General features: G+C 38.4%; 1 protein-coding gene across 2 annotated transcripts; it reads right to left on the bottom strand.

The window, feature by feature from the left end:
• On the bottom strand, nucleotides 1-21,963 carry hdac9b (histone deacetylase 9b). 2 transcript variants are annotated; one of them, XM_079241302.1, is made up of 11 exons: nucleotides 21,672-21,963; nucleotides 14,637-14,878; nucleotides 14,123-14,291; nucleotides 12,502-12,625; nucleotides 12,249-12,370; nucleotides 7,704-7,835; nucleotides 7,293-7,408; nucleotides 4,971-5,093; nucleotides 4,307-4,484; nucleotides 3,986-4,200; nucleotides 1-1,928 (listed from the first exon to the last, which is right to left on the bottom strand). In XM_079241302.1, the coding sequence occupies exons 1-11, from the start codon at nucleotides 21,778-21,780 to the stop codon at nucleotides 1,593-1,595; spliced, it is 1,866 nt and encodes a 621-aa protein (XP_079097428.1). In that variant the 5' UTR covers nucleotides 21,781-21,963; the 3' UTR covers nucleotides 1-1,592. The 2 variants fall into 2 exon arrangements, with proteins under 2 accessions (XP_079097428.1, XP_079097429.1); XM_079241303.1 differs by lacking the exon at nucleotides 21,672-21,963 and adding an exon at nucleotides 21,395-21,506.
• Between the last annotated feature and the right edge of the window lie 1,371 nt (nucleotides 21,964-23,334).

The following is a 23,334-nucleotide window of genomic DNA, read 5'->3' as shown; positions in this document are numbered from 1 at the left end:
CTCCACACTGGCAGCAAGGGGGTTCTCATTACAACCAAATCAAAGGAGCAAGAGAAACAAGACTCACATTGTTCTGATTGTGTTTACTTACACTAAAAACATTTAAACTAGTCAATCTGACTGTACAGTATGAGACAGACTATGTTGATTTTCACATGAATCCAAACACAGAACCTTACACTTTGTTTTCTTTTTGTTTGGTTGTTTTCTTTTTTCCTTTTTTTTTTTTTACATTTAATTGACGGTACAAATGAAATGAGAAGTTTACGACTATGCAATACATTTGATTGATCACTTTAAGACAGACTACACATGTCGCAATGGGCACTTTCTTGGGAAAAACGAGCTCACAAAATAAAGAAGAAAAAAATTAAGGTCCCAGCCAGGTTTTTTTTCTTTCTTTTTTTTTGTTTTTTATTAAAGTAACATCAAACCTGCATGTTGAGGTAAGCATGCCACTTGGGAATATGAAGGAAGCGATTCCCTTTTAAAAAAAAAAAAAAAAGGACTCCTTTAACCATATCCCCACTCACTTTGTAATTCTCTTTGACAGTAAATCAATTCTCAAGCCTGGCCCCTTGGACTCTTCCAACCCTAGGTCCTCCTCTCTCAGCATTCCTGCACACATGAATCACTCCAACTCCTGGCTTCTAGAAGGCATTTCCTGCCCGACCCTCTCTCTTTCTCTCTGTCTGACTCCTCTGCTGAAAGCTGGGCAGGAACTCCACTGAGCTTTGATTTGGACCCAGAGGGAGAGAGGGAGGGGAGCTCAACTTAACACTGGGTCCTGGCTCTAGGACTACTGGGAAGAAAGAGAGATAGAAAGAGATAGACATGGAGACTTGGGATGTGTGGGGAGATGCCTACACACCCAAGCAGGGATTTAATGCTTTATCCTTCAAATTGCAATATGAGCAACAGACCATATTCCAGTGGCAAGATCATTACTACCACAAAGTTTTGCCCTACAGGAGTGTCCTCTCATAGGATTAAAGTATACATTCTCTCTAAGACAGATGCTCAATATTTCAGCTCTGAGACCATTTAATATTGAACATCAGCACAGATTTGTGAGAACAGTAAAGTAGTAAATAGTTGTAATTTCTTTTACACACTACAAAGACTCATTGATAAGTCCAAATCATGAGGTGGATAGAGGAGCATTCAAATATTTCTTGGAACAAAACTGTAAATAGTGAGAACATAAGGAGGCTCTTCAAAACTGTACACCTGCTCAAGCTCCCTCTAGAAATCATCTTTGATGCTAAATCCACAGTATATGTACATAAAAGTTTTTCTCAGTTCAGCAGACTTGAGATGACCAAAGCAGCTCTTAAAAAGAATGGTCTAAATCGTCTTCATATTTACACAAGTGAAACATACATATTTTACAGAGATCACTAAACAAAGATCACAAACAGAGAGTCTTAAGGGTGTGGGATAAGTGAGGCTGCAGCTGAGTGAAAAGAGGTCATACATGGTGACAGGGAGAGCTGGCCTACTGTCCAATCACTGCAGTGCTTGCATGTGTCTAGATGTAGATGTGCATGTCTGTAACTGTTGCAAGTGGTTGAGCTCATCCTCTTCCCTTTTCAGATCATGGCTCTTATCACCAGCCTCCCTTTGACCTGGTGAAGATAGGTGCTCTGCTCTGATTCCAAACGCTGATTGTTCAAGGCCTCGTCCTCACTATCTGCAGGCTCCTCCTTGACCTTGATGACACCACAGTGTGCATCTGGGAGCTCACTGCTTGATCCGCTGCTGCTGCTGCTGCTGAGCATGTGCTTCCGAATGACTCCTCTGGGGGGCAGCCTGTCCTCCTGCATGCTTTCTGTCTCCTCTCTATGTTGCTGCTCCTCCTGCTCCTCCTCTGATTCCTGCAGGTGTGTGTTAGGCTGACGTAACTGCTCAATGGACTTGGATAACAGCTGCAAGACAAATTGACGCCATGTCAGTGGTGATATCCTCTAGTGTCTTTAACAGTTAAGTTTTACATAGAAAAAGAAAAAAAAACTATTTGAGGTTTTTATCACATTCCGATCATGCCAATATATCCAAATCGCATCTCAGGGATTTTACTTTTAAAGAAAAGGATACAGTCATAATTTGACCCAAGATAATGCAATGTGATGATATAATTTTGGTAATCAAAGACATCACATCTTATATGGCCTAACAATGACCTTGCAAATGAGTCATCTGCATTTATTAAAGTAACCATTACTGCAAAGAAATAAAGTAAAATATCACTGATGGCAAGTTTTCAAAAACATCCCAAGAGTTAAGCAAGTTAGACAATCTTTCCACTTTTTTATGTTCGTAACAAGCTTGAAGTAATGGTGATTGGGCAAGGGATGGAGATTATTGTTAGTCATTGCGTAATAAAATACAGATTACAATATACAAGCTTCTCCTATGGTGGAGTTTTTCCAAGAATGTTAAGATTATATTTCAGAATCCCTGGAGCTAAAAAGAGTATCAAGAAAGGATAGAATATTTTATTCAAGCAGAATAAGTCAACATCCTACTATAACAAAGATCCTAACCTTGATTTTTTTATATGCAGATTTTAACTACATTTAACTTTCTCAGTCTTTCTTTTAAGTCCCGGTCCTTTGTGTTGACAAGTTACACTTGGAAGCATCAGCTATGTCCTTTTTAGAGGACAGGTTGATTTACAGAGCCACATAAAATTCAGTGTTGACAAAGAAAACTCACCCGAGGTATATCTCAGCTTTGCTAAATCAGAGCTATTTGTGCCAGGATGTGATCAATTGCACACAAGACATCTATGAAACACGTGAAACAAGTGTCTTCCCCTGGTCAGCTGATAACAGCAACACTGCCATCTGTAGAACCTGGCCTCATATAAATATATGTTTGGCCTCTTTAGTCTTGCATTAGTAAACATTGTTCATATGTGTTTCTAAAATCCCTGAGCTCTTGCAAATTTCTATTAGTGCCTCTTACTGTTGAAGGCATTAAGAAAAAAAATTAAATGAACTTAAGTATATTTTTGAAAAAAACTACAACATAAAACAACACAGTAACAAAGTAAAACACAAGTAACTGCTCGAAAATTAATTAGGGCAAGTTTCAGAGCTCCCTCTCTATAAACACTGACGGCTCATCCCTGATTAGCGGCCATTTATAACCTACACTTAAAGAGGCTTTACTTGCAATCTCATTGGCCTGAGTGATCAGAGTCCAGCCTGTTGTTTTGTTTTTTGAGAAATTGTTAATAGAATTTTCAAATCAAGTCAGCTTCAAAACGTTTGTTTTATTAAATGTTTATATTTTAATGCTAAAGAGGAATTTGAAAGAAACTTGCTCAAGTTCTACCCGTGGAGCCTGTGGTGTTTTGTGTTCTTTATTACATCTGGGTAGGAGTTGCTTAATGGTCCCAAGGCTCTGTTAGAGTCTTGCATTGGGACACATCAGTGCGTGAGCTCATACAAGGCTGCCTTTCAGTGTGTCTGCCACCTCACACACGTCACTCACCAGAATAATGACACTCTGTGTTGAGCAAGGTCACTTCAGCCAACTTACAGAAACAAAAATATTGACACAGAGGAACAAAATGCATTCTGGCCCTCTTTTCATTTGAACTTGGATGAATTGAATTTCACAGAGTTAGCATGTGAACAGTATTGATGCCTTAAGCTATGATAACAGAATTAGTGCAGAGGAAAGATTTCTTCCCCCATTTGAACTCAGGCAGAAGTTCTTTGGTTTGCAGAAAATTACACCGGGATTTCAGGGAAGAACGGCCTGCAACCCAGATCTGTAAACATGAGCTGCCACAGATGCTTTTACAAAAAGCTAAAAATAGATCCGCATCTGTGTGCTTAAAATGATTAAATCAGACACCCTGCAGTAAAACAGCACCTCATGAGATCTTAAAAAGAATCCAAAATGTTTTGAAAGGCTATTTGAAAGAAAGAAAATGTCCCATATGAATGAGCTCTGATATTAATATTTATACCTTATTTATGTGGACCTGCTGTTGGTACTGTTTCTGCTTTTCCAGGAAGTGCTGGTGTTGCTGCTGGATGACGAGTTGGGCCAGTGTATTCTGAGGCAGCGGTGCTGACTGCGTTCTGTTCAAGGGTCTGTGTTTTGGTAGTTTAGGCCGACTGCTTGAAGGCCGATCCTTCATGGCCAGGGGTGACTGAGGAAGGGATGACAGTGATCCTTGACCTTGTCACAGAAAAGATAGAAATTTTCTTAAGACTGGCAAAACATGGTGCTCAATATAACACAACACATTAGAGTATAGTGGTCGTTGAAATTGGGTAAGTCTTACCAGAAGAGATCATCTTCTGCTGCCGCATTTGCTCCTTCTGGAGGAGATGTTGGAGGAGCGCCTGGTGGCTTGGGCTCACCTTCGACTCCAGGCCTGTCTGAAGGGGCACAGGGCCCAGCAGGTGCCCTGGCAACCCATGTTTAATCTCTGTTGACCTGTCTTTTAAACCCATTGCCGCCTGGAAGAAGAGACAGAGAGTGAAATAATACTATGATTTTCTGTCATGTACAGCAGTTTTAAATTTTAAAAAAGTTTAAAAATACTCTTATTTCTGATTTATAATCGTTCTTTTAGTTTCAAATTTGTTTAGAAGCTGACGAGCAGATTTGTGTGGAATGTGCCACAGAGCTAAAAATGATATATCATGTGGTATGTTATCAGGAGTTGCTCTTGAGCACACTTCGACTTTTTAAAAGCTGTGATAAATGAGGTAATAGGGGAGGATAAGGGCATGTCTGACACAAGACACTGCAGAACAATATTTATCTAAGGTCAATAAAATCATTTGGGGGGAAAGGTCAATGACCTGTGGTTACAAAGAGAATTCAGACCGCCGCTCCTGGTAGGTTTTGCAGCTTTCACACTAAGAGGAAAATCTTATATCCACCAAGTGATTACAGTGTTGTACACTTCATGTTCAAACATCTGCAAAACATGTACTCACACTAATTGGCGAGGATGCAGTTGAAAGCCCCAAGGAGATGTTGGGTAAAGACGGAGATGTGTACAAGCTCAGCATGGACACAGAGCCCTCAGGTCGAAATAATCTTGGCTGGGAAGGCCATCTCTACATCACATATACAGGACAGAACAAGAATGAAAGATTTAAAAAGATGTGGCAGAATTAAGGATCCCAGTTAACACAATTTGAAAAGGCAACACGTGTACATACTAGGGATTGCTAAACCTTAAATTGAACTAAATTTAACTTTAGTGGTTAAAAGAAATTTAGCCCTAAGATGGACTGGCGAGCTGTCCAGGGTGTACCCTGCCTGTCGCCCAAAGCCGGCTGGGATAGGCTCCAGCTTCCCCGCGACCCTGAATTGGAATAAGCGGTTCGGAGAATGAATGAATGCATGAATGAAAGAAATTTAGAAAATACAGCTGGAAATAGTTAAGATTTTTTTTATCACACCCTCTGAAAAATGCTATTGCAATGAAACTGCCTGGGTTTTAATCAAAATGCCAACTACTACCATGTTTTTTGGGAGTGCCCTGTCATTAGAGGCTATTGGAAAGGGTTACATAAAGCAATGCAAGGTGTTTTCAAGTACTTGATAAAACCTCAAAATTAAGATGATGTACTTCTTTTTATACCCCAGAACTGGTTAAAAAGACTGTTTGATGAACACTGAGTTGGTTGCAGCTAAAAATCAATAACCAGGAAATGGATTTTACCGGAAAGCCTGACACTGAATGAAAGAATGGCTGGACATCAGAATAGATATTTACTAAACAAAAAGCACAACAGCTTTGGTCATTTTTTTTAGTTAGAGGCTATTTAAGCCTGATTTTAAAATAGTTACATTTTTTTTTTTGGAGAAAAAGAGACTTTCTTACTGTACATTGTTTTAGTTTCTTTTAATTATTTATCTTTTGTTGAAATGGATGATATTTGTGGATGTTATATCGCAATAAAAACTAAAAATAATAAAAATGGAAGTTCACACAAGCTGTGGCATAAATATCAATGCATTTTGTTGATCAACAGCCCAGAAAGCTGGAAACAGAAAGGTATGCAATCTTGTGATGGCAACAAATGTTTCCTAAATTTTCACAGACTGGCACCAGTAAAAATTATTTTTAAAACTGTGGAAATATCTGAATACACAGCACCATCCTCTGTTCTCCAGTCCCAGGCAACCAAAAGCCTGTTTTTACTCCCAAGTCCCCACCCTCAGGCTACTCTCTCAAAGAACATCAGCACTGGGGCATACTTCCTGTACCCAGCAGAGCAGTGGACCAGCATGTGGTTTTGGAACAGCCATGTTTATCCTTCCAACCCCTACCAGTACTCAGTGACCTGTATGTGGATATCCGGCCCATATTTGACCCAAGGGACCCGTTCCTTCTGAAAAAGGATACCTAATGTAACCGTGCACAAACATGCCTTGCTTTTGCAACAGGCATGGGGTCCACTAGCAGCCCTGCAGTCAACCAATGGCTTTCAAGAGAGTCTCAGCTTGGGCTGATACAATAGCAATCCTGTGTGTTTATGTTGTTAGCATGTGGGTGTCTTTGGCTACCAGTGCCTGGGATATCAATTAAAATCCACAGTTCGTCTGTCTTCCTAAGCCCTAACCTTAACCCAGTGTCAGGACGTTTCTCCCCTTTCTATGTCACTTGAGGTCCCTGGGAGAGCAAACAGTGATGGTTAAGGAAAACACAGCTGCTCTGTTAAGATTGTTCAGAGATGTGTCATATCTGCCACATTCTATAATGTCCTGCCTTGTGAGCTCAGTCCAAAGGGAGTTCTGGTCAGTAAGTCAGCCATGAATCTATTGGGAAACGCCTTAGAACAACTCAGCACAGAAATGCAGCCAGGACAATGACAGAAATACTGGGACAAGCCAACAACAGCGTAGCAGCCAAGCTGCACACTAATTTTCTTTCTTAACCTCTTCATTACCACCTGGTCACCAGTGATCCATTAGTACACTTTACCACATCCAGTAGTAATGAAGATGTTAAAAACAGAAAAAAAATTAAACTGACTTTGCAGTACATCTGATGCACATAAAAAAATGTCTACTTTGACATTATAAACAGTAGAGTTTCAATGAAAGTAAGTATGTGGTAATCAGACATATTGATCAAGTGTTTCTTTTAATGTTCATAAGAAGTGATTTGCTGGAGAGAAAAAGGCAAAGAGCAACTAGAGGCAAGCAGAGGCATGACAGCACTCCTGTATATAGTTATAGTTTTGTTTTGTTTTGTTTTTTGTTTTTTAGGTGAAGATTGTTGTGCTTCTGATTTATATACATACCTCAGTTTTTGTGGTGGTTGGTAGAGAGGAGGGTCCATTTTCAGCCCCTAAGGCACTTGAGGCCCCTATGGGAGAGCTGGGGCCAGACCCAGGGGCACTGCTGATTGCTGCAGAGTCTATGAAATGTCAAGGAGTTAGAGTTTGCATGTTCACATTCAAAGCACAACACAAATGTAAAAGACCGCTGTGCCATTAAAACTTAATTTTGAATCGAGACCACAGCATTTGTGTTAACAGAATAAAATAAAGACAAAGCTATTTGACGCTTAATTACTTACACTACAATACAATTGACTACAATACAATGCTACAACAAATGTAAAAACATTAACATGTATACACTGGTGTATAAAATGCTGAAACTTTTCTGAGCATATGCTTCAAGTGTTACAATGTTGCATTGTGACATACCCATAAGCTCCAGAGCTCTCTTCTTGTAAGGGGTCATGATGTTTCCATCTCTTCTCTTCAGCATTGGACTACTTCTCCTTTCTGCCACCTTCTGCTTCAGTCTAGATCGTACTTTTAGGTTGGGTTCAGATGCTAAATAATAGGGAACGGAGAATTAGTGTCTTTGTTCACACTGTTCACGCAACACCTTCCATTCTACAGAGATAATATATGTAATCATATGAGTATGGCTAGTTTCAGATTGTCAAACAGTTCATACAGTCATACAGTAAATAACATTGTCAAAGAAAATAAAGATAAAAGGAAATATACAGATAAAAATTTAGTAAATCTGTTCAAAAGTGTACAATGCTGTTTTGCAATCACATTTTAAGTTTTATAGAAATTCCAAGCAGGTTTCAGATAAATAAGTCACAATTGGTCCCCATTTTTAACATCATCTGGACCAAATTACATTAAGCAATACATTGGCCCAAAGTGAAATAGCCCGCTACCTGCCGCCCTGGTGACCACAGTCTGATACAGTAGCAAAAGTTAAACTAACAGAAAAACATCGCAGATGTTTCAAGCTTTCCCTACAACTCCTCCCACTAATGCAAACCAGAGATACCAAAATACACGGTCTGAACACACGGCTTGGCCTGAAATGATCCAGGCTTACAAATACAGTTCCTCAGTGTTGACCCACCACAATGCTGATGTAATAACTTTCACATCAGACATATTGCTTTCAAAATTCCATCTGGTTTTAATGATGGATTTAGAGACCTTAAGCAAATATTGGCATCTTGTCTTACTTAAGATAACCTAATCATTTCTAAACCTCAAGCTAACTAGGATGATTTTGACTCATTTGAAAGTTGTCTGTCCATAAGTGCCTATCAAAAAACGGAAGTTTGGTTTAATTTAACCTCAGTTTTTTTTTCTTGTTTTTTTTTAGAGCAGGCCATGTAATCACATCAGACTTATGTGACCATTGTATTTCCTTGAGTGTCAGTGTAAGAACTAATAAAAAGTGTTGTAATTAGTTTGAAGATGATTCTGAGGTCAGTAGTTCAAAGAAAACAAATTGGAGAGATCAGGAAGCAATTGGAGATTTAATTAAGCACCTAATCCACTGGATTTAAATGTGGAAAAATATTACAGATATTCAACTTTTTTGTTCTAAAAAATTGTTACCTTTAACTGAAAAAACAATTAATTAAAATGCAAAACAACAATTAATTTTTTGAGCAAACTTCAAATAGAAAGGACTATGACATCTGGTAAATTATGCTAAGAATGTGTCTGATTCATATGTCAAGAAGACGTATAAAAACATCAGTTCATGAATGAACACATGAAATCAATTTTAAATGATGTCGCTATCAATCATATCAGTCATATGAATTCAATCGAAAGCAACTGTGCCCAGCTGATGAACTGTGTGCATGTTTAGTCACAGTGACTTTCCTGGTCATGTCTCGACTTTTTATCATTCCTCCACATGGAATCCCTCAGCAACTTTTACACACTCAAATAAACAAGCAGAACAGATAAGCAGGTCTTTTGAGTGAAAGCCTGAGCACAAAGCTGTATTGAAGTTATGTAAACTTGTTGTTACACAATAGCCAACTTGCTTAAATTATTTAGTTATGATCAATAATTAACCAGGCCTTTTGCAAAGTGTACATCATACTGCTAGACATTCAACTAGACACATGAAAGTGCAGCTATGACGTGGGAGCACTGCGGGAGGAAGAGAAGGAGCAGTGATAGGGGCACTGCTAAAAGAGTGGGCCAGATGCTGCTATTTCTGGCTTTTGTCAAAAACAGCAAAACCCTCTTCCCTAATACGTGGCATAGACCTCTAATCCTGTGGGTGTGAGGTACAATGAAAGAGAGTGAGGGAGGAAAAAAGGAGGCAGGAGAGATAAATGCAGAGAAAACACTGTTGGGAGTCCTATGAATTTGCTTCACGCCCTGCTGCCTTGATTGCTTTCTATTTTTACACACTGCTGCCACCAAGCTACGCATCCCAATTGGTCGCCACGGGAACGCCAGACAGCGGCACAGGAACAAACACTTTCTCACATGTCTCCATGGGAGAACAAAATCCCTGGTGCACAGTGCAACAGGAGGCAAAGTCTGAGGTAAAACATGCACACTGGACACCTGGGTCACTTCACTAAGTATCAGTTAACAAAAAGAAATTCTTGCAATATGCCACAGTCATAAATCAATCTCCTTATGGGTTGAGCTATTTGCACTTAATCAGACATGTACCTTTGCCGTCCCAATGAGCATGTGCATGTATTCATCCATTTGTCCTGAATCTGGACAGATGGTAGCATTAAAGCTGAGCTGTTATATATATATATATATATATATATATATATATATATATATATATATATATATGGATATATATATACATATCGGAACACTTGCAGTGCATTTACTGCCATTATTAAATAAATTTATTTAGTGTGTGTATGTATATCTATATATCTATATATATATATATATATATATATATACATATATATGTACATCTATATATATATATATATATATATATATATATATATATATATATATATATATATATTACATATTTATATTTATATATTTACATATATATATTTATATATGTACATATATATATATATATATATATATATATATATATATATATATATATATATATATATATATATATATATATATATATATATATATATACAGTTCTATTTCGCAGGATGTTTTTTTTTTTTTTTTTAATCTTTCCAGCACCTGCTGAATGCACACGTTTGGTAAATGGGTCAAGACCAGAGAGGGTGTTGCACTTCTTACTGCTAAGCCAGAACTATTCTTGCCCCAGACTATCGTGTACCTTCGGCCCAGTTTATTCTGGTCACAGGAATTGAAACAAAAAAGACATTTACCAAGTAAACACATTAATCACGTGAAATTCTTTAAACTACTTTTTTGGTGAGTAGACTCAACAGAATTACATCAAAGAAATTTAGTGTTTTTAGGGATTATGTATCTACTGTATTAATAGGAGTGCAAAGAAAAGAGATCAAATAACATTTTTACTGGTTATTTGCAGCACTTACTTTGATGAATTATGCATATTAAAGATTTCTATACAGAAGGCCAGGACTAAATTTCTGTATTTAAGGGTACGCATACAAGTACTTCAATAAAAAGCTATTTCATATTTCAAGTTTTAAAATCATTTACTGACCAGCAATGAGGAGCTTTTACATGTCATATATGTGATAGAAATCCCCATTTTCAGCTAAGATTGTGCTCAGCATTTTGGCTAAATGAAATAGTGTGGAATCTGACTGGTGTTCAAGTAACTTCTACTTTGTTTTGAGAGAGCTATCTTTGCTTAAACAAACAGTCCTGTCGAGGTTCATCCTGCCTGCGCTAGTTTTAAGTCAGCAACACCTGCCAATCAGTTATCTGTGACAGGCAGTGGCTCAGGGAACAAAACTACCTTTGTGCATCCCCCTCGCGTGCCAAACTCTCAGAGGACTTTAATGAAGATAGACAGGAAGTGGGGGAAGAAGGCCTGAACAGGAAATGACCACATATAGACTCCAGAATCCAAAGACTAAGAAACAGTTTTATCAGCGCATAAAAGTGAGTCACCAAAAGGTGCATATTATTTACCTTAAAAAAGGCATAACAACAGTATATCTTAAGTGGCAGACATACTGAAAAGCTTATTTTTCTTATAGTTGTTTAAACTTACTTTGTTGTAAGCTGTTGAATGCTGAACAAAGTAGTCTACAACTTATTACACTCTTTCCCTGTGTGTCCAAATGTGTTTCCAGCAGATGTAAGCAAAATTTTTGTGGAAATACTCCACTCTTTTCTGAATGTGGCAATGATCAAAGTAATTACAACAAATAGAATATCTTCTAAAGCTTTTATTTACATTTCTCATATTTGCTCCTGTTATTTTACAAGACTTCTGCTTGATCCTTAAATTGTGTATACACACAAAATGACTGATCTGTCATTCACTAACTCAACAAGTACAATATTGTTTTCTGATGTAATTAAAAGAGGCACAGAAGGAAAAAGAACATAATATAATTTGGTGACCTCATTACTGAATTATGAAGCTTTTACCTTGGCATGCTTTTATGTCTGTGCAAAAAAGAGAGGCTGGAACTGATATCATTTCTCCAAAATATTTCAAATAATGGCATGTTTTCAATTTGTAAAGTGAAAATATAATTTGACTGTGTTCTTGTCTGTATTCAGCTATTGTGTCTTAGAATAATCTAAATCTTTTCTAATGCCCCTTGTTTAGATAGTTTTGTGTTAAACAGTAGAGGAAGAAGCAGGAGGCAGGGGTCATAATGAGCCTAACGGATGTCATTAGCAGCTCATCAGCAACCCTCAAGAAATACTCCTTAAGTCCATCAACTACTTGTCTGACAAGGCTCAAAAAGACATTAATTGTATTAACAAATCATTTGAGTAAATACATTATTAATAATACAATGTATCTTGCTGTGTGTTTGTTACAAATAAACAAACCTGTCTTTCTCAAAGGGAAGTCATCCTTGCTCTCGATGGGTGATGGCAGGGTATACTGGCAGGTGGGGGATGTGTCGCCCAGAGGTGGAGAGCTTTGGTCCAATGATGTGTGGTGAGAAGACCTGATTAGGATTTAGAGGTCAGTAAAATGTCCCTAATGGATTGTTTTCTGTGTAATTTAACTACATTGCCAGTCCATTGTTTACATATTTTTTAATCAACTCTTTCAAAATAAAGCAAAAAAATCACTTACGTGTACCAGAGTTTGGGGTGGTGAATGAAAGAGTGATTAGCTCCATTGCTGATAGGATCCTTTGCTGATTTGCTCAACAGAAACTCTTGGAGTTTCTGCTTTACTTCTGTACTGGCCACCGCACCTGTGAGACCAAAAGACGGAAACAACAGGATTGGGGTTACCCTAAAATGCAGTTGCCTGGATCTTTGATCATTTTTACTTTCATGTTCTAAAAAAATGTTTTCCTCCAACAATTTTATAACAACACGTCACATGGTTCCCAACGAAACTGAAGCTTTTTCTTCATATTTCCTTTTAACTGAGTTCTTTCATTTCCTGAGCAGCCAAACTTATGTAAGAACATCTCCCCCTACTGGTCAAAGAGAATCACATTAGCTTTTGCATTAGTGATACCGCAGAGCACTTCTCTCTCTTCTGATGGTTACAGTTACAGAAAACAGTTTCAAATTACCTGACTTGACAAAGTTATAAATTCTCTCTATATTTAGTTATAAGGTAAAAACAGTCATGAAAGATTATATTTGGCACTATTTCCATCAAGCTATTCAAAGATAATTTTTCCTACGGCTTAAATGTCACCAGCCAACTTTATGTCATCAATTGCATGTTACTGTTAACTACCAAGCCCCCATTTCTTTATTTGTGATCTAAAGGTACAGCAACATCACTGTCATTAGCATGTTCCTTTTAATCCTCCAGTGCTGTTTGAGCTGACAATGAAAGGTCTTTACGCCAGCAACCACACATGAAATCTGTGCAGTTTTCATATCATAAATTCTAAATGATTATCCTAAATGATGAGGAAAAAAATAGCTACACTTTTATCCTTGCAGGTGTAACTCAAAAAGTGATCTACTTGAAATGACTATGAGTCATTTAAACAAAAAGAGCTGGGCTTACATGGCTGCTTATTACATAAAATGCATATATTCTTGTTTTCTTACAAGAACTTAAATTATTTGCTCAGTTTCTGATATATATGTTATAGAAACAATCATATTTGCATTTGACATCATCCTCTCACTGTTGTATAGCTCAAACTCAAACTGAGAAAATAATTGCCAAAATATCTGCTATACTTTGATGCAGCTTCATATTATCTCTGTCCCTAGATATGGCTGAGGTTAAGATCAATTCATGTTTATGTGTTTGATTCTTGTTTTGATGTCATCTGCATGCAGGTACTAGTTATTCAAACAGATCATCATAATTTAAATCAAGAATCTAGCATTTACCAATGCTGGCCTTTGTACCCAAACAACATATTTATTACAACAAAATGTTTTTACGGGTAAATTAAACATGACCACAAAGGCAACACTGACATAACTTGAACGTCCTTGTAATAATGACAATAACAGAAGATATGCATAGCCCAGAGGAAATACTCAACATTTTCTCCATCTTTGGGACATTCATCTATAAAAAACCTCTACTATTCAGAAGTAATATTCATTATTATGCCGAGGTCCCACTGTAGAAGCAATGCACTAAAGAATTATTGCAAAGGCTGAACAACATGCCTACTTTTGCCTATGGCTACTAACTTTATTGTTTTTATTTTATTTCAGCTCTTCACAGTAAGGAAATGGCGATGATGATGGTTTTGAGCTCTTACTCTCTCGGGAACGCTCCTTGCCCCTGAGGCTCAGGCTGGAGACATGCTGCTCTCGTCTATGCCTCTCCTGCTCTTTCTCCTGCTGGTTCTGTTGTTGCTGCTGTTCGAAACGACGCTCCTTCTCGGCAAGTTCCTGCTGCTGCTTCATGGCCTGGAGCTCCTGCTGAAGCTGAGAAACACAGAGCTTGCCTCAGCATGAAGAGAGCATACTGATAAACATAATTCTAAAGTTGTACTAGCTTACTAGAAACCCTGGCAGTTTTCATTTTACTGCAATGGACAAGTCTGCACTTTATTATGAAATCAAACTCATGCTGAGCTGGACTGCTTTGCTCAAAACTTAGTACTGCTGAGTTGTTTCTCTTTTGCTGTGCTTTGTAATGTTGGCCTGAGGTATACAGTTTTCTACTGTATCCACATTATGCCCTGCTGTGTTGTGCTCTGCTGTTTTGTGCCGTGCCACTGTGTATGGTGCTGTGCTGACCTCCATACAAGTGTTCAGTGCAATGCTAACCTTGAGATGCTCCTGGAGCTGAGCCTGGTGCTGACGGGTCAACTTCTCATGCTGCTTCTGGAACTCGCTGATCAGTAACTGCTTCTGGATTTGCTGCTGTTTCTGAATGAGGAGCAACTCTTGCTGCAGCTGCCTCTCCCATAGTCCTGGGTCTGAGCCTGCCCCCAGCATCCTCGGATCTGTACGCAGGTCCAAAGGAGATAATGGTTCCACAGCCAATGGCACGTCTGGCTTAATATCCACTGTGGCACAGCATAAAGAGAAGATGACACTTGTCAGTCCCTAGATCAGGGGTGTCCAGTCCTCAAGGGCCACAATCCTGCAGACTTTCCAGATATTACTGATGCAACACACCTGACTTAAATCAATGAGTCATCGTGCAGAATGTCATAGGCTGTTGGAGCCATTTAATTTGATTTAGATGTATTGAAGCTGGGACAAACTGAGAATGTGCAGGACAACCCTAGTTGCACCTTTTAAAATTCACCTAGTAACCCTGGTGATTCCTTTCTGTGTCATTTTTCTGGACAAACCATTTGGTGGGTTAAGGAGGATATTTAAAAAAAAAACACACATGGAATTTATGTAAGAGAAAAAGTTCAATAATAAGGAGCACATTTCCCAAGGAAGTCTGTAATTATAATAGCATCTCTAAACAAACAGCAACATATCCGTCATTGCTGAGCCTACTGGGAGCTTTGTAGACAGCACAAGATTCCGTGAACACTGAAATGGCCGTTTAAAGTATTTACATGAAATCTGTTTTCCCACTGTTTAATAAATAAATAAAGGGAGTCCTTTCTCCTTGTCTGTACCAGAACATCATGCAGATACCTTTTCCTCTCATTAATAATTCAAGGCAAAGTAGGCTGTGAACTTGCATGTGTTTGTAAATTCATGTACCTATGAGCTTACCATCCCTGTCCTTGGGTGCAGATGCTGCAAAGTGCACATTGGTAAGAACTGTCTCTATTATAAGTAATTGCATGATACAAAGTGAGAGGGCATCCCTTTGGTCTTTGATATCTATAAATAGTCTGTTACACAGAGAGAATCAATTGCCAGCTAAAAACATCGAAGACGGGTTACTTTATCTCTCTCGGTTCCTTAGAGTATTGTTAGTGAATGCTCATTTCATCATCCTATTTAATGTTTTATTTCATTTTAATTCACACTAATCTATCTACTCACCTTGAGTGACTCAGTAAGCACTTTTTTTTAAAAAGATTTTTCATTCTTTAATCATTATTCAATATGAACACAGATATTTAGGTGTATATTGATACAAGGATCAGATAAAATGTGACATCCTCCATACGAAGAAGCTTGTTACATATATGATTTAGTGTGGGATACACATTGTCCAGACTGCATAATGTCGCTTGTGTTGGGAGGCTAAACAAATATTTAAACCTACTTAAAATTCCACTGGCCAGAGGGAGATTTATCGAGTACATTCATTGCGTTAATCTTCTTGAGGGTCATATTTGAGAGAACAAATATCAGCAATGTTATCATGCCACCTGTTCTATGAAAGCTCGGGTACAAACTGACTTATTACACATTGTATGCTCATATTAATAATCATCTGATGCGCCTGTTATGCATACACTTATAAGCTACAGAAGGATAACAATAAATAGAAGTTTAGCTTGCCAAAAGAACTGCCTTCATTCCACAGCAGCTATAAACTGAGAGGCAGTGACTCCTCTTCAGTGAAGCAGCAGAGCTCAGTGGTGGCCATTTGTTTCGTTTTGTAGCCTGTTTTTCATTGCCACCATTCCATGTGTATACGACGGTGATGATTATAAATAGAAACATAAAAGCAAGTGGCGCAATCCTGGTCTGTGACAACCCCCACACCCTAGTATCCACCACCCTAACTTGCCGCTGCCATGGCAACGCTGGCAACGTAATTATGTCTCCCCATTCTGCAGATATCGAGTCTCACTGCATGTCATCTCCTGCCTACAGTGGCAATGTGACATGTTGACTATTATATCAGCCTTTCAGCTCTTATATAAGAAAGGAGTCCCCAGCACAGACATTATAAATCCCTTTAAAGACACAACCACACTCAGAAGATAAACCAGTGGATAGGTGATGAGTTGTTTTCAGAAAATTTCTAAAAACTAAAGACAACTAAGGGGGCTTTTGTTTTGTAATTTTCTGTTCTTTGTTCTAAAAACAGTTTCAATCAAATGACAGAGGGGGGCAGCAACACAGCAGGCGCAGAGAACAGGCACCTGTAGAACAAGCACTTCTCTCTTGACAGGGAATATTAATCTTAGCTTGTAAGTACTAGACAAAGGACCCTGTAGTACTGGGTGCTGTTCCAGAAGCTGCAGTGAACCTGTGAACCACTGAAAGACTGCAAATCAGACAGCCTTAGAGCTACTTTTGCCTAATGGATCCAAAAATAGCTTAAAAACACCTGCTGCCTAGTAGAAATCGCCACTGTGAGATCTAATTAATCTCTTTCATTCTGTATCCTCACTGAGACTGGTATTGGGGATCTCCACTTTGATCAGCATGTCAAGCTGAGCTTCCATCAGAAAATCTCAGACAGCGGTTTAACAGGATGGGGAGGGGGTAGAGGAAGACGGGTGTGCAAGCTTGAGCCACAATTGATAACCAAGACAGTATGAAATGGCTCTTGAGGAAACCACAACAGCCTCACGTGTCTGTTCTGTTCTTTTCTGCTCTCTGTCCACTCTGTTGACATGAATAACACTAAACTATATGACAACAATGAGGGGACATAAAAAATGGTAGGCAGACACTAAACTAGCACCACTAAAACCTCTACCTGTATTATGTATTGTATATTTAACACCTTTTTTTGAATGGTTCACAATTATCTATCTATGCTGACTTACATAAAGCAAAAAGGTCACAATGTGCCTCTAATCATCTACTCCTGTTGCCTCAAAATAATCATTATGAACATGAAACTCCCCATACTGAAACTTGGTGTTTTGTGTTTTATAAAAATACTCATTAACAGAGAACAATACGGAGCCACCAGTAACTACGACTAAATATAAATGCTTTTCTGAGCAGGGTCTTAATATAGACAATGTGCAAACGACTGTCACAGTTGTGAGGCCACTCGCTCAATTTAACATGGTCAAAAATAAAAGCACAGTGTCACATTTATGTAACTTTCAGGTCATTTTTTTAAATCATCACTCAAAAGAAGAGCCTGTTTCTTCTTGATCAATTGCCCTGGACTGCCGCTGATGAGATTAATGCCTGATTTAAAAAAAAAAAAAAACTTTATATCAGGTGGTGAGGTGGTTTCTAAGACGTGAAAAGTGCACAGTAGAGTCTGTCGGCAATGGTAAACAAGAGATTTATGAATGACAGGTCCAAAATTTGTTTTTAGCACAAGGGAGCAACAAGCACCCTGCCCCATGCCCAAATTCCTCCCTGTGGAGGGCCCGCCAAGGGGGATAGAGTGACTCATTGCCTGTGACCACACTCGCACTGCAGCATCGCACCACCAGTGTCCCTAAAGTGTTTCTTTCTAAAACCGATCTGCTTCTCATTAGACTTGGTGGTGGTTAGAGTGACAATCACAGCCTTAATTTGAGATGTTGGATGGCTGTCTTTTTTTGCCTCATGCCACATTAACAGGCTTCCCATCCCAGTCAGAGACACACATCACTAGTGACATTAGCCTACTACTGCACGTGAGGAGCCTGAAATATAGGCTATATCAAGATTTTATCAAAGTAATTCACTAATAAGTGTGGTTTTACATCTGTGAGAGCACCTGTTTTTAAAAATCATTCTGGGTTGACTGCACTTCTCTTTGGCGTTTTTTTTTTCTTTCTTTTTCAAAGCTTGAATTTCAAATCTGAAAGAAGACATTATGACTGTAAACATTACACTCTGAATGTAATAATGCAGGTATTCTTAAAATTTGTGGAACCTGGAGGCAGATTTAGATATCTCTGAAAATGGCTTAAAATTTACATTTTGTATGAAAATATAATTCAATACTGCTGGAACACAAATTATTGAAGTTGAAGTGTTCATAAACAAAACATAATAAACTTAGAAATATCAGAAATGTAATAATGAAAAGCTTGTTTTAAAAGTGTAAAGGTAAAAACATTAAACTAATATTGTTATTATTATTATTATTTGTAAAAAGAAACTTTAATAGCATAGATCAGTGTCAAATAGAAATTTGAAAATATAAAGAGAAAATACCACGCTATATATTGTCACATATCCTTGTTTTTCCCAGTTTTATATATATATTTGGATTTTTTTTCACAGAAGAACCAAATAGAACCACAGTTTGAAGTAATGAGCTCCAAGGAATCCTTTTTAATGTGTACAGCCACAAAAAAGAAAAACTTTAACTAATGTGAAACAGACTCTAAAACTCTATCTTAAGTGTATCTTTAATCACTTTTTTGCCTAATTTTTTGGTAAAAGCTAATGAAAACACTTTCTTAAACTTTAAACATTGTGAACATTTAGTTGAAACACCGGTGGTTGCTGATCTAAATTCCTGCCTGTATAAATAGAAACAGAGATACAGAAGATGTTTGAGGGCAAAAAATAAGCTGATGCTTGGGACTGCAATGTGGTGCTGGATCTCTCATTAAGTGCCTTGTTATTTTGAGCAGCTGGTATGTCTAAAGCAGGAAACAGGTCTTTATTTTTAAGACTCAGGCTCGTCCTTGCAGCTGAGCCAGAGCTGCGGTTTGCAGGCTATCTGCTAACAAAGAGAGCAGAGTTGAACCACCACGGGCCCTTTACTCAAGCCAAACTTCCTGACGTCTCCTGTCCTCTGCTCACCTCAAACCATTTTACAAATCAATAACACACAAAACAGCATGCACTAAACCAAGAAAGATACTGAGAATTCAGCTAAAGGCATGATAGGAAACTTTTAATATCTAAACTTATTTCTACAGTCTGTGCAATAGTGGCATTAGTTGATGTAGTCCAACAAATCCTTCACACCAAGAGGCAATTTGCGCAATTCTTAATTCCGCGCAAGTCTTAATTCCTATAATGGGTAGCTTTTCAGGCAATGCTGGCATATTCTTTGTGTTGCTTTCTATCATCTCTTTAGCAGTAAATAATCCAAATGCACATGGTGAGGCAACTTGAGTAGATACAGGACACAGATGAGAGGATTTGAAAAGCAGCATTGTTCTTGTCTGAAAGGTCCCTTTTGATATTTGCATGATATTTTGCACTCGGGGGAAACTCATTAGTCTTTCCCTGTTTGAGAGCCCACCTGAGGACTGCTTTTTTTGGAACTTTGATGGTGTGATACTAATCAAAATAAAATGTTAATAATGTCCTTTATTCTACTCATCCTCTTGATGAAAAAGCAGAGAAGTGCAGGAAATTAAAGGTTGAGGACTGTACTTTAGAAAATTAATTAATAACCTATTTAGCTGGGATAAGTGATATTTCACCATCTACAATCAAGGCTGGGGTTGCTATCCTTACATCACAAAAACATTCTCTAGAAATTTTAAACAGCAGATGAGTCATTATTCATTTTAGTCTTTAGGATATGAATATTTTCTAAAAGAACATTTACACATTATTCTGCAAACAAACAGAAATGTATCATGGTGTAGTATTTTCAGACAGATATGTTAGTCACTGTCATGTGATTTATTCTAAAGTGGAAAGAACAAATTAAGCAAGCAAATGACAGAATTTTCTATAAATATCTGTTCCAAACCGCTGTTATATCAAGAGCATGCCGAGATGGAATGATAACGCACAGACGCCTAATCTTAGCAGGCTAATGCCATAAGCTGAAAATAACTCACCTAAGAATAGCTGACCCACAGAATAAGCAAGGAGCCCGAATCTAGGCACTTGCTCTGTCTCTTGTTTGGTTCGCCGGCTTCAAGACAAGAGTAGAAAACCCTGCTCATGGAGCCTGATAGTAAAAAAAAAAAAACCTGCTCTATTGATAGACATGGATTTTTAACTTTTTTGATTTCTCAACATTTATCCATCCAACTATAGATGTTTTCAGATCCTCTTTTGCTTGTCTGAACTTTTTAATATATACATTTTTTTAATTATTATTTTTATTTTCTACAATCCAAAATGCTAAACTAATGAAAAAAATGCAAAAAGCAACAAATAGTGAACTTTATTCATCATTCCACTCCTCATACTGCTAGCAAAATGTCATAATGTATTTTTTGTAAACTGGGCATTTATAAGTCAAATATGCTTTCAAGAAACCTGCATGACAATGTTTTTATTGTGCTCAGTATTTAAACTCTTAAGTCAGTTTTAAAGATTTTTTTGTGTTATAGCAACACTCCAAAAAAATGAAGAAAACAAAAGTGTGACTCATCTTGAGTCAATACAGTGAATAGATGTTACTCATTCTGATGTCAGCCAGTTCTCTTCAGTTCAATTCTCAGATCAAAAATAGAACAGTCAGTGTCTGTGGTAAATGTTCAGACGAACCTTTCAAATGTCCCCTGTTTTTCTGTCACACTTCTTTTTCCTGAAAAGTCCATGCTGACATTAAAGCTTGCAAAAAAAAAAAAAACTGAATCCCTCCACTGTTCAGAGTGACTCATTTCAGGGAACTACAACATGGGAATAATGTTAACACTTTTTTTTATTTTAGGCGAGGGAGGCAAAGAGCACTTTTAAAGTGTAAAACATTTTCTATGTATACGCCATCATTTATAGCACAGGTTTTAACAGCCCCATAAAGCACTGCATGTAATTAGAAGAATAAATACCTTGATTCAAGAAGACGTGCCTGGTCCTACAGCGGTATTGTGCTGAGAAGCTTTGAGTTCTCTTTTCACACAGAAGAAGCGCAAAGAGTGTGTGTGAGTGAGAAACCGAGTGAATGTGTGCACAGAAGGCACAGAGGATGTAAGACAGGAGGGAAGTATGAAGATATAAAGGAGACAGAGGAGACACGGAGTTTGGAATGCAAAGACGGGCAAAATGGAAAAAAGAGAAAAAAAAAGATTCCTCAAGAGGAATAGAAAAACCGGGCTATGAAATCACCTGAATTGTTCACGTTGTGCATCTTGCTCTGGTTGGGGAGCTGCTGGTGTCCAACGTGCCCCTCTGTTGTTGAGAAACTTGACTCGCCCTCGTAAATCGTCTGCAGCATACTCCACTCAGCGCTCAGGTCTCATCGCAAGCCTTGTGTTTCCTGTCACCAAGAGCCACCTCTCAGCCACTCAGGGGAGAGACCACGACAACAGGCAACTCTCTCCCTTCCTCTGCCTCCTCCTCTGAGAGACTACTATGACTGTAGAGCAATAACACAAACTGCACACACACACTCTCTGCAGGGTTGCTACAGTACTCTCCCGGGTGCCTTGCTTCAGTCTGGTCCAAACACTGACACAGTGTTGGGAAAGATGGCAAGTCCAGCGTCTTGTCTGCGTCTCTCCCTGTTTTCTCCAGCCTATGCTTTTTGTTCTCCCCACAGCAAAGTGTTTGAGCAGAGAGAGGCTGAGAAAAATGTATAGCTGAGTTGCAAGGAAAGCTGTAGCCCTGTCTACAGAGCACCTCGCAGAGGCAGTAATGCAAACCAGGGAGGGAGCAAGCTTCATTTGCATGTGAATCAACAACTGCGTGGCCCACAGGTGACAGAAATAGAACAATGGCCAGCCCTGGCTAAAAATAGGTCAGGCGAGGCGCAGGGATTGGAGCAGCATTGATGCGTTTAAAAATACCACACCAAACACAGCTGTCTTCTTCAGCTCCTGCCAGAAGGCATGTCTCCTGACTCCCTCTCTGCAGATGGAGGCTTTATTCCTCCCCCTATCTATCTTTTATTTGCTGATTTTTTTAAAGCATTCTCTCCCATTCTCTCTATTTATGTCTTCATTTTGTTCTATCAGGTATATGGATGGAATGAACCCTTTTTTATCTTAACATATTTGAAAGAGACACATAAACTTGGCATGTTATGTCAGTAATGTTGTTTTTGTCACTTACATGATTAAGAAGAACAATTATTTAGCTGAAAATAAAGAAAATGTTCATATGAAGAAACACAACCAGTCAGTGGACTAATAGTATTTAGGGACAATCTACCTGTGTGACAAAAAAATAAAAGATATGTTAAGACAAGCGAGATGCTAAATGAGCAGTGTTCGTTTAAAATGCAGGATGTAACCTGACTGCATTAGATCAGTATATGCATGAGGTTCAGTGTGTATCCAGGGCAAGACTGCTTCTCAGGAAGCATGCTTTCAGCTCACCAAGGAAGCCAACAGTAAGATGGCATTACAGCATGATCGTAATTACATAAACCTCTCAAACTGTGTCAAGAACACCTCTTTAGGACATGAAATCCTAATCCCTTAGAATAGCTTTGATACTGTTTAATGCTGGATTTGAGAAACTGCAAACAAAACATTACAAGCCACACAAACACACAACTTGAAACCTGCATTTTTTCATTGCTCCAAATAGCCTTGTACCAGAGTTCTTTCAATTAATATCACAAGACCAAAGTCCACAGTTAATACAATCTGACTCCATCCCATAAAAGCCAAGTCAAATGTTCTATCTGACCACTGATGTGGGGCTGGGTTTGTGGCCAAGCAGCCTGTGCCTTTAAATTTTTCATCTTCCTTCATAATTTGACCTGTCCCCCTGCCAGGGGTGTGGAGCCAGCACAGCTATTTTTAGGTCCTGAGCTCTGACGACT

The sequence above is a fragment of the Telmatherina bonti genome (genome assembly GCF_933228915.1).
Source record: "Telmatherina bonti genome assembly, chromosome: 5".
NCBI lineage: Eukaryota > Metazoa > Chordata > Actinopteri > Atheriniformes > Telmatherinidae > Telmatherina > Telmatherina bonti.
This window is presented reverse-complemented; position numbering and strand designations above follow the sequence as displayed.

Bases quoted from the DNA above. Each gene is read 5' to 3' on its own strand.
- hdac9b (XM_079241302.1), bottom strand. From the start codon at position 21,780: ATGCTGCAGACGATTTACGAGGGCGAGTCAAGTTTCTCAACAACAGAG. The intron at 14,879-21,671 runs GTGATTTCATAG...GCTGTGCCACAG, and splicing joins GCACAACGTGAACAATTCAG to TGGATATTAAGCCAGACGTG. The intron at 7,409-7,703 runs GTATGTCACAAT...GACATTTCATAG, and splicing joins GAGAGCTCTGGAGCTTATGG to ACTCTGCAGCAATCAGCAGT.